The 12809-nt window shown below is 39.3% G+C and overlaps 1 protein-coding gene across 1 annotated transcript; it reads left to right on the forward strand.

Annotated features, from left to right (window-relative positions):
- The first annotated feature begins 3460 nt into the window (after positions 1-3460).
- On the forward strand, positions 3461-6312 carry LOC115162929 (uncharacterized). The gene is made up of 10 exons (XM_029714451.1): positions 3461-3747; positions 3894-4217; positions 4400-4435; positions 4666-4716; positions 4877-4984; positions 5127-5151; positions 5265-5308; positions 5416-5466; positions 5565-5677; positions 5983-6312. The coding sequence occupies exons 1-10, from the start codon at positions 3699-3701 to the stop codon at positions 6121-6123; spliced, it is 942 nt and encodes a 313-aa protein (XP_029570311.1). The 5' UTR covers positions 3461-3698; the 3' UTR covers positions 6124-6312.
- Positions 6313-12809: the final 6497 nt, after the last annotated feature.

The following is a 12809-nucleotide window of genomic DNA, read 5'->3' on the forward strand; positions in this document are numbered from 1 at the left end:
CCACATAGAGAGGTCCCATTGCAGCTCCTGCACTGTGTTTGGCCAGGCATGGAGTACTGTCCAAGGAGACAGGCCAAAGGTTGGGAGGTCCTTTTCTGTGGGCAGTAGGTCCCTGGAGTGGGGAGAAATGACTTTCAGTTGATTTAGTATAAAATGTTCCATCCGGCTTTGTACAATCCTTCCATTAAAATATATGGGGCCGTTTAATTATTTTTTGTTGTTGATCCAGATCAAAGTGATCCTGTGTTGTCTGAATCCTGTTCCACCCAATCTGAATATGTTCCCCCTTCATTTAGAAAGGAGGGACCACATCTGGATTAAGTCTTTTGAAAAACTTAGCCCAGAAGGTAATAACTGGATCTCTAATCTTGGTGTCTGTATTGAAACCGTTTTATTGATGGAAAGGCAGAGGATTGCACCAGTATACACTTTTGAACAGGGCCAGGAGTTTTTCCTGACCTGACCAGGGAAAACTCTGTGCTTCTACTTATAACTGAATTATTTTTCCATAACGGACAGTCTTGGTGACTTGCCTGCTGGACACGGATGACACTGGGCAATGCACAGAGTGGAGAAGAATCCTGCTGGGCAGTGTGTGCATTCCGTCTGGCTTGGGTTGGGCTCCTCTCCAGATCCACACTAAAGTGGTACGAAAACAGAATCACAGATTTCTCTTTACCCTACTCATCCTTGTGCATTAAAGATTGCATCACACTGATCAAACTATGAATATCTTCATTTATAATATATATAAATTATTTCGAAAACACACACATATATATACTGTAAGTGATGGTTAGATTCTCAATTGCAGTGAAAAACAAAATACCACAACCTATACCTTTTGAGGGTATCCATTGGGGCAGACAGACCCAAAGGGACAGGGCAGGCACCGAAGAAGTCCCTCTGGAGAGTGCTGTCCTGGTGGGCATGGTTCTAGCGTCCCAGTGGCTGGATCACAACGGAACCCGACAGGACAAAGTCTGCAGTCTACTCTGTCCTCTGTGCTAACTAAACCTAGCAAACAGGTCTACAGCAGACAGAGAAATATCATAGATATAGTATGAGTATTTGTACAGTGCATATTACATATGATGGCTGAATAGCACAAATTCATATAATACCTTGCAGTCTTCAATGCTACTTCTTCCTGTGTAGTGGTTGTAATGTCCTGCCGGGCATCTCCTTGGTGCAGACACATTTCCAAGACAGCTATAACGAAAATCATATAGCATTTTCTAACCTTTTACTTAACTTATTGACTTTTTTGACACTTAAATAATAAATATCTGCTTATGTCTTATGAACAGAACAGTACAATTGAAGCTGACACATTGAGCTACTGAAAGAATAAAGATTGTCTGGTACTCACAAATATCCTGAGGGACACTCCACACAGAATTCTGCTGAAAAGTAGGTTCCCTCAGGACATGGGCTACGGTGTTGCTCTACACTGAGGCCCAGATCAGGATTCACTTCCACGAGACCTACATGAATGAATGTCAGGGACAAAAAGAGGTCAAACATAATTCACTCATAAGTTTGTCTCTTTACAAAGTTATGTTACTGTATTATTATTTTTAAGTAATAAATGTATTGCACAGTACTCGGTGTGTCAAGTGAGGGAGCTTTTTAGTGAACACAAGTATTTCATGTAAAGTACTACAATGTATAAAACAACTTGAGAAAATACCTGAAGCAAGGGCAGGTTGTTTCAGTAGAGGATTGATCCATAATGCTGAGAGACCGAACAGAAGAGATCCAACACTATACCACTTATACATTCTTAGAAAATGTCAAATAAATTCCACATTATCCCGTTAACCTGTATCTCTGTTTGCCCAGTGTAGTCAAAGGGTATGAGGCCGTTTGATCCAAAGGATGAAACTGAGACCTCAGTCATTGAAAGTGAAATGTGAACCATGATGCAACCTGATTCCAAGAAGCCTCCTGGTCAGTCATATAATGGTATTCAATGTGCTCTCCTGTTACCTTGCACTTTCAAAGTGAATGCAATGCATCTAGAAAGCTATGCCAGTCAAGGCCTCTTTTTCGATCTGGACCGATTCTTCTTGAGGAGGGAATCAAGGATTCCTGATGACAGTATATGAAAACTAAAAAAGCTGTTTCAAGAAAGTTGATGCCAATAATCAATCAAATTAAGTTCTGTATGCACAGGTTTCTTTCTGATATTATACAACACCTCTCACAGTGTGGAATATCATCCGTGACACCTCGGTAACCTACACACCCAGGACGTTCCTAAAAATGAACCACAGCTTAAGTGTAAAGGTGAGGTGAAAAAGTGGGTAATGAATTACTGTTTATTAATGCAGGTCAGAATCATACATGCAATCACCCTCTTCCTCACCAGGCTTTGGAACAAATGCAGTGACAAAACTGCAATAGGTTTATCAATAGTTGATGCACCAAGCCGGGCGACTTGGGCACAATGTTTCATTTGTTATGGTGCTTCGAAAAGCCTTGTTTTCACTATCCCTACTTTCCAACAGCACAACAAACAGACAGCCAAAATACAACCTACACAGCAACACTTAAATGAAAGGATTGATTCAGTTGTGGGCTGAAAATGTAAACAGACATTTGAGTGTTACTATCAGCCTAATGCAGCAGCAAATGTAGTGTGTCTAGAGTTTTTGTATTTTGTCCCTGACACACTCAATAAAACACTGTTAAAATACTCTATGCATGGGTTTGATCTTTTTGATATAATGCTGGTGTACCTTTGATAGGTGATTTGAGTTGAGTTTGTGTACAACAGAACAACCCTAAATACCACTCATAGGTTTACAGTATACTGTATAACTTACAATATGTGCAAAGTACCAAACATTAAGTCAGAAGACGACAACGTTAGACTGACAAAATATAATTATTCAACATTTTTTGTGACGAAGCATTCTTCTTTTTCTTGTGGTAAATGAATGTAGGATGTTTCCTGTTTGTCTCTCACTCCTCAGCAGAGGGTGAATTGCTGTGCAAATCTATAGCTGCAGTTGTGCAATGCAGGCGTTAACACAAAGCCTACTATTGTTTGTTAGTATCAAGAAGTAGACATTGTAAGTCACAGTACTACAGGGCTACATTAAAGATTTTAAAAAATGGTCTAGTTTTGTCATATTTTAGGTGGTATTAAAGCTCACAAAAATACTTTAGATATTTAACCATTTTGTACATGTACTTTACATTTAATTATTTGTGTTGACAGCTACATACAGTACATAAAGTATCCAAACAAAACTGTAATTGGATATAATGTGGAATGTATACATTAACATTACATTAATAAGTACTTTACTCCAAGAAAAAGTTGTAAAAGATCTCTAGCAACGAATTACCATTAAAATAAATGTAAAAAACATGGGTATACTCAAACACCACACGAATGCAATTGCATTTCAGTATGCATTTTAAAATGCCATTTTGTTTCATGTTTCCTATGGATCTTTCCATTACCCAAATCTACAAAAGCAGATGTTTGAATGGAAAGTTAAGAACACTTTTATCAGGCATCCTGTTGAACACCACTTCCTGTACCTACCTGGTGCATGCTGCACTATGATGGCACAACCCAATGTGACACCAGTGGTGCAAGTGTCTTTATTAATCAAGCAAATTCCGAGAGCTAACCTATTCATATAGTTGAAACATAGGGGATCTGGCCAAATTTGGACAGGATGCTAATTTTAGCCCATTTGCCATTGCTGCTTCTTTTGGGAAACCAAGGTAAAATAAATTCCTCTACTTTTTACTTTATGTGTTTTCGGTTTCTGGTACAAGGATGATAATCAAATGTCCTCAAGCTATATATTTATATCCAAGGCCTACTGACTGAAGAATCGTCGCCTCAATTTATGCCTTTTTCATTACAGATTCAGTTACCTGTATCGACCTGGAGAAACAGCATGAAGTCATCTATGCAGTAGTTGGAGAACCTCTAGTATTGAACTGCACCTACAACTGCTCATCTGGATTTGTCCGTGGGCACTGGATCAAAGTCTCAGACTGTCCTCATTGTCCTAGGCCAAGGGAAACAAAAAATGTCACAAAGAATGGTGACCTCTGCACACTACCATTGTATTTTCCACATCTGTCCACGGAAGATTTTCGGTACAACTATACCTGCTTTTCTGAAGATCACGAAAGCAAACATTTCTCACGCAAGATAGAGGTTTTGGTATCACTGCAGGCACAAGGTAGGCAAAAACTGGTTGAAATGACCTACTGTACACTGTAGTTCTTACAGCATGTGCATTTTACCTCTAAAAACAAATTGTGTTCAAATGAATGATCTTAATTCTGTTAAAAAGTGAATACATTTATACATCAGTAATTACTGGATAATTGTTTTAAATTATATTGTCTTTTCTTTTGCCAGGTCGACGTAGTGCCCCGGCCACAACGGTCACTACTGGTAAGTCTCACTGGAGAATCTGCTACTTAGACTTTATAAGGCTCTGGTCAAAAGAAGTTCACTATATAGGGAATAGGGTGCCATTTGAGACTCAACCTAAATCTCATTTTCTGTAATAGTCTAATTGAATTGCTCTGAGGCTGTTGAATGACATAGGCACAAAATAATATATACCCATCAAATTTCACTAGCTTACTTGATCCTGATGTCTACCATTTTCTGTGTTTTAGACGTATCGGTGACAGCGTTGAGTAACCACGAAGACTCAATAATAGATAATGGTGAGACAAAATGCTGCTATTCTACTCCTTAAAAAGAAATTGTGAAACATGTTTAAATGTGTTGCAAACAACAAAAGTAACCCCCTGTTTGAGGCAATGACGAATGAGTTGCAAACTGAGATTCAATAATAATATTGTCTCTGTGCTGTCTTCAATACAGAGGAATTCCCAGTAGTCAAAGTGTTGGCAACAGTGACAGTTATTGTGGCTGCTGTGTTGGCAGCCGTGGCTGTCTACTTATGTATGAGCCGCAATCGATATTGCAAAGGTGCGTATACACGTTGTAAATCCAATTATGAACGCCCAGTTTCTGAATCTGAATGTCGCAAAATATGATTACTACTTTCCAAAGTTGTTATTCATTAATAACTACAGTATATTTAATTAATGCGATTTCTTGTGTATTTCAGGAAAACCTGCTGTTATCTTTACAGGGTATGTTTTCTTCATACAATATGGCATGTTTGCTAAGGCATTTTAACACACTTTTCATTGGCAATTATTATGTGGACTTCCTATGTGGAATTTGTTCATTGGTCTTTTATCAGCACAACATCAAGAGAAGGATCTGGTGTTGGAAGGCTGACAACAGGTAAATATTTGTTTAATATTACGAAATTTCTGAAACAACCAGATCACTCAATGTCATAATTCTAATAGGTTACTTAATATAATATAAGATACTTACTTATCTTATAGGTGCATGCGTAACTAATTGTGAGAGGGTGGCACTGAGAATAACTCCAGCTGGTAAGCTAATGGAATGTACCATTCATTTCAGTTGCCAAGCTGGGTGTATTCTAAGAAAATCTACTGTACAAAAGATTGCATTTCCTGTTTTGACCCAGATTGCCAGAGTGATCATGAGGTTCCTTATGCTGACATCATGATTACTATGCGAGGGGCCAGCACACCTGAACTCACACAGATCTCCTACCTGGCACCGGGGGACCATAGAGAGGTGAGGATTGGAAACTATCGCTTTGTGAGTTCTGTGTGAAATGGAAAGCGCTCTACAAATAAAATATATGATCTATTATTATTATTATTATAACTTCTACAACACCACACCACATTATTTTACATCAACACCACCATACATCACCATATGTGACCATATTACTGACATTCACCATATTCAACGTAATACGTCAGTGGAGGTTGTGTAATGGCTATTATTGGCTAATGCAGCCACAGTCACAGGTTGAGACTTTATTTGAATCTCACCTGAAATGGAATCCTGTGCGTTTCATGTCTCCCCTGCAGAGGTGGAGAGAAGAGGCAGGCCCTGAAGCTAGGTCCCACCTGCAGGCCTCCCGCTCAGCTGATAGACTGCATGTCCAGCCCCGAGAGGTCTCCAGGAAGATGAGCACAAACTCTGAGTACGCTGTCATCACCTACTCTTAACCAGTGGGGCTGGAGATGATAAAAGAGGGAATAAGAGAGAGCAAGTGAGAAATGACTGTCACTGTACTCATATTATTAATACTTGGCTGTTTTGTTTGCATGTTTTTAACTGTAGCAAGTTGTTTCTATAACTTTATAAAACAATTAACTGTGAGTATCATCCAATAAAGTCATACTTTTGTGTCATGATGTGGTTTCATGTGTCATTTGGTATCTCACTCAGTTTGAACCTCTTTCGTTGCCGTAGTTAGAGCCTTGTTTCCTAGCAACAAGCACCAACATTGTGGCATCAACTGTTGCTGATGCAAAACAAACGTTTTGCGAAACTGTTTGCGGCCAAAAACATTAGCTAAAGGTAATGTCATGTTCAATGATATCTTTATTTCTCCATGCAGCAGCCTCTTGCTAGCATTGCATCCAATGTTACACTTCAGAACGTTAGCTAACGTTAATCTCACAACATTAGTTAGTAATTGCCGGGATAAAGTTGACAAAATAAATACATTTTAAAAGTAATATCAAAGCAAGTAATGCAGATATTCTGCCATTAAAATACATTGGGTGCTCATTTAAATATTGTTGTAGTTCAAAAAGTATAAGTGCTAAAAAAATATTATCTCAAGCAATCCAATTTGGGGCAGTCTGGATATTTGGAAGTTGGTTTTGTGTTAATAGCTTAAATCGTTTAAGCTCTTGAGCAGGCTAAATCAATCAAATAATAATATGAGTATGTAATATATCTAGAGTTGTTCTTTGCGTTGCAAGTATACCTAAATATGATACTGACGGGCCTTGAATGTTAAATATTTTCTTGCAATCTCAATATATCATGCTATATTTTGCTCAAAACAGAACTCACCGAATCAAGTCAACACCAATCCAGCTGATGCATCTCTGAAGATGAGTGAGTCTCATCTCAGTAGATTATTTACACCCAAGGAGAGGGACAGCATCAGACCGCTTTTTTTCTCCACCTATTTAATTGAAAGAAAAGGACAAGAGAGACCAAATAAATGTGGCTCAATTGCCGTGTTGTTTTATTGCTCATTGTGAATGATTATTCCAGTGTATTCGCCATAGTGACATTTGTTTTTCATGATGAATGAACAGGTTCAGACGTTGCTTTTGGTTAGCAAAGACACACAAAAGTAGAAATAGAAATTGTGCACCAATATTTAATTTTAAAAGCCTGTTATACAGTATTAAATTAAGTTCCCTTTAATATAGAACACGTGGAGAATTCAATAAATCACTTTTTTTTATATGAATAAATCCTTGCTAAAGAGGCAAAATTCAGCACTTTGAAAACTGTGTCAACCCTGTGTCACTTATAGGAAGTTTTAACCCCAAAATGTTACCAAGTTGTCACCATCATTGTAAATCCCAGGTTATTGTGTTGCTTTGACAGTCATTTCTGAAGATTATTATTTCTTTCATGTGATTAATGATTCGTTTACATCTGTCCCTACTTTTAAGGTCAACCCTGTTATGTGAACTGAACTCTTGGTGAAATCATTCCTTTTAAAATATATTTTTGAAAGAAACATTAAACATGAGTGTAATCATAGTGCAAAAGCAGGTGTGCTGGTTCTACTTTTTGGGGGGGCGTTTTGTGGTGTTTTGTGGTTCAAAACTGAGCGGGTCGAGCATAACACAGATCGACAGGTAAGAAATGTTTTGAAATTGAAAATGTTTTTGTAAAGCTTGCATTCAATTGCTAGTCGCTGTTGCACACAAGTTTCTTTCCCCCTGTCGCAAGGGGATTTCATCTGATTTAAGATGAAATCGTCAACCCTGTTACGGTCAACCCTGTTACGGTCAACCCTGTTACGGTCAACCCTGTTACTTCTTTTGGCACTTAATTGGCACTTACTATAGTCCTTTTTTTATTTAAACTCTTGAGATGGGAAAACATGTTTTTTATGATATTGAATATGTTCTCTTTATGACAGAATGTTACATTTAGGGGAAATCAAAGTTTTTGGGGGCCAAGTTACACTTCTCCAAAAGGCACCAAATTGGTGGAACGACACAAATGTCATAGGCCTAAAATAAGCCTCTCAATTCCTGAAAGGAAAAGACTGACATTAAATCATCACTCCCAAGAACTACATAAGTCACCTACCCACAGTATTTTCTGCAAATGAGAAAGGTTGAGGTACATTCATTAGCTTTGGGAAAAGTCTGGAAAAGGTCTGGGTTTTTATGAGATAGGCAAGCACCCTGATATTCTACTAAATGAGTCAGGGAGCCACAATGTGCACATCCGCAGTAAGACACCAGTCTGAGTCAGAAGATGATGAGGAGACCATTGTCAAAGTAGTCAGGATGTATGCGGACCGAGAGGGAGATTATTAGAGAGAACATTGACATTCAGTACATTTGAATACTTATTTTATTATACCCATAATTTGTATCATTATTTATGAATTCTCAGGAAAAAAAAGGGTGAGCTGACTGAATCTCAAACAAAAGATGAAACTGGTAATATTGAGCCAGTTGGGATTCCATCTCCCACAAACTCAAACCTTGATGTCTCTGAAGATGTGCAGGGAACTGAAAGTCAAGGAAAAGACTAAATGGACAATGTCACAGATAAAGATGTAATTTCGATGCAAATAGATCCCTCCTCAGAGGTGTTAGACAATAAACTCACAGATATGGATGCAGACACTGAAGAACAGAGTAAGAAAGAGGAAGTAAAGAAAGAGACAAAAGAGCTGACAAAGTGGTAAGCAAATCTGATTTTATCTGTAAATTGACAAATTTGAGCCCAGTGAGGAGGTTTCACTCGGTGGACTTTCAAATGTGGATGTAAGTGCTGAAGAACTGAGAAAGACTGAAGAGGGAGAATAACAAACTTAGGAGGAAATCAGCCCTGGTGATGGTGCAATTTTTGGAAGCTCAAAAAAAGAGAACCACAGTAGTGAATTTGAACTTACTCAGGAAGTCTCATTCACTGAACGTTCCAATGTAGATGTACAGTGCCTTGCAAAAGTTTTCATCCCCCTTGGCATTTTTTCTATTTTGTTGCATTACAACCTGTAATTTAAATTGATTTTTATTTGGATTTCATGTAATGGACATACACAAAATAGTCCAAATTGGTGAAGTGAAATGAAAAAAATTACTTGTTTCAAAAAAGTTAAAACGGAAAGGTGGTTTTGCATATGTATTCATCCCCTTTGCTGTGAAGCCCCTAAATTAGATCTGGTGCAACCAATTACTTTCAGAAGTCACATAATTAGTTAAATAAAGACCACCTGTGTGCAATCTAAGTGTCACATGATCTGTCATATGATCTCAGTATATATACACATGTTCTGAAAGACCCCAGAGTCTGCAACACCCCTAAGCAAGGGGCACCACCAAGCAAGCGGCAACATGAAGACCAGGGAGCTCTCCAAACAGGTCAGGGACAAAGTTGTGGAGAAGTACAGATCAGGGTTGGGTTATAAAAAAAATATCAGAAACTTTGAACATCCCACGGAGCACCATTAAATCCATTCTTTCCAAATGGAAAGAATATGGCCTCACAACAAACCTGCCAAGAGAGGGCCGCACACCAAAACTCACAGACCACGCAAGGAGGGCATTAATCAGAGAGGCAACAAAGAGACCAAAGATAACCCTGAAGGAGCTGCAAAGCTCCACAGCGGAGATTGGAGTATCTGTCCATAGGACCACTTTAAGCCGTACACTCCATAGAGCTGGGCTTTACGGAAGAGTGGTCAGAAAAAAGCCATTGCTTATTAAAGGAAAAATTAGCAAACATTGTGTTCGCCAAAAGGCATGTGGGAGACTCTGGTCAGATGAGACTAAATTTAGATTTTTGTCCATAAACAAATAACGCTATGTCTGGTGCAAACCCAACACCTCTCATCGCCCCGAGAACACCATCCCCACAGTGAAGCATGGTGGTGGCAGCATCATGCTCTGGGGATGTTTTCATTGGCAGGGACTGGGAAACTGGTCAGAAATGAAGGAATGATGGTTGGCGCTAAATACAGGGGATTTCTTGATGGAAACCTGTTTCAGTCTTCCAGAGATTTGAGACTGGGACGGAGGTTCACCTTCCAGCAGGACAATGACCCTAAGCATACTGCTAAAGCAACACTCGAGTGGTTTAAGGGGAAACATTTAAATGTTTTGGAATGGCCTAGTCAAAGCCCAGACCTCAATCCGATTGAGAATCTGTGGTATGACTTAAAGATTGCTGTACAACAGCGGAACCCATCCATCTTGAAGGAGCTGGAGCAGTTTTGCCTTGAAGAATGGGCAAAAATTCTAGTGTCTAGATGTGCCAAGCTTATAGAGACATACCCCAAGAGACTTGCAGCTGTAATTGCTGCAAAAGGTGGCTCTGTTATGCACGCTCAAGTTTTCAGGTTTTGTCTTATTTCTTGTTATTTCTTGTTTTTTTCACTATAAAAAACTATTTTGCATCTTCAAAGTGGTAGGCATGTTGTGTAAATCAACATGTTGTTTAAATCAAATGATACAAACCCCAAAAAATTGATTTTAACCTCACTAGGGTAGGGGGCACTATTTTCACCTCCGGATGAAAAGCGTGCCCAAAGTAAACTGCCTGCTACTCAGGGCCAGAAGCTAGGATATACATATAATTAGTAGATCTGGATAGAAAACACTCCAACATTTCTAAAACTGTTAAAATAATGTCTGTGAGTATAACAGAACTGAAATGGCAGGCGAAAACCTGAGGAAAATCGATCCAGGAAGTGCCATTATTTTGAAATGGCTGTTTTTCCAATGAAAGCCTATCCACCATTTAAAGGGATAGGACCCAGATTCCATTCCCTATGGCTTCCACTAGTTGTGAACAGTCTTTATTACAACCTGAGGATTGATTATAAACATCATTTGACATGTTTCTACAAACTTTACCGGTACTATCTGGAATTTTTGTCTGCCTGTTGTGACCACATTCGAGCCATTTTTACATATACAGTTTAGTCATTTAGCAGACACTCTTATCCAGAGCGACTTACAGTAGTGAATACATACATTTCAATTAATTTCATACATTTTTTTTTTCTCGTACTGGCCCCCCGTGGGAATCGAACCCACAACCCTGGCGTTGCAAACACCATTGCAAACACCATGCTCTACCAACTGAGCCACAGGGAGGCCGTGGGAGGGAGCCATTGGATTACTGAACAAAACGCGCCAACAAAATGGAGGTTTTTGGATATAAAGAGGGACTTTATCAAACAAAGCGAACATATATTGTGTAACTGGGAGTCTTGTGAGTGCAACCATATGAAGATCATCAAAGGTAAGTGATTCATTTTATTGCTATTTCTGACTTTCGTGACTACTTGGCTGGTAACTGTTTGTAATGTTTTGTGTGCTGAGCGCTGTCGTCAGATAATTGTATGGTTTGCTTTCGCCATAAAGCCTGTTTGAAATCTGCCACGGCGGCTGGATTAACAACAAGTTAAACTTTATTTTGATGTATTACACTTGTGATTTCATGAAAGTTAAATATTTATAGTAATTTAATTTGAATTTGGTGCTCTGCAATTTCATCGGATGTTGGCCAGGTGGGATGGTAGCGTCCCACACCCCCTAGAGAGGTTAATTTCAGGTTGTAAGGCAACGAAATGGGAAAAATGCCAAGGGGGTGAATACTTTCGCAAGTCACTGTATGTGCTGAAGAACTGAGAGGGACAAAAGAGTGTGAGGAACAAGGCACTGCAGAGGATGGCCTCAGTGAAGTCTTCAAAGATCTTGCTGATGCTCAGGAGAGTTCAATATCGCTCAAGGTTGAACTCAGTGGACGATTATCACCACCCCAAACTGAATCCCCTTACCCTATTCTGCAGGAAACAACTGACAATTCAGGGGGTGTTCCAGAAGAGGAAGGAATAGAGAATCTAATTGTTTCCACAACATATACTGGGGAAACGCATGAAGTTGCACCCTCCATTGATGATGCCTCCAGAATCTTGTCAGATAATGGAAGTGTTTTAGGTGATGATAAAGAGCAAAAGGAGGAAAGTCTTGTTCAGATCAGCACTGAGGAGCTGCCTAAAACCCTTGAGGTCAAAATGTATAAACAACAGCCAGAGGAGGAAGGTTCTGTCGAGGCTTCACAAAGTGAATCAAAACGACCAGATGTTGTGTCTGAGGATGCTGAGGAAGAAACAGGCCTTGTTGGAGATGATACTCAAGACCCTGTTGAATCTAACACTGACATCAAAGGGGAAGCAGAGGCAGTCACTGTGAGGCTGATGCTCAGATTAAGGAAATGTAATAGGAGGCTGCTGATATAGACATGGAACAAGATAACAAATCTGATTCAAGTCACGAGGATGAGGAGAAACTGAGTATGGTGAACGTCAGCACTCCTAATCAGCAGGCCTCTGAAATAGAGCAGAAACAAGAGGATGACACTGATCATGAGAACAAAGATCTAAATAAGAAGGAAATCAGTGGAGACATATCGCAACAGGATTCTACAAAGATAGAAAATAAGCAAGAGAATGATGATCCTCACACCAATGATGATGAAATGGATGAAAAATACATTTTAAACACATATTGATAAGATCCTTCAAAGATACAAGGAGAAGCTGGTCAGGAGAACAAGGTTAGACCTATAGAGCTGCAGCAAGAGGACGATGAGAACGAGACAGGGGACACAACTGAGCAACAGGAGGACG

Source organism: Salmo trutta, chromosome 26 (genome assembly GCF_901001165.1).
Source record: "Salmo trutta chromosome 26, fSalTru1.1, whole genome shotgun sequence".
Taxonomy (NCBI): Eukaryota; Metazoa; Chordata; class Actinopteri; order Salmoniformes; family Salmonidae; genus Salmo; species Salmo trutta.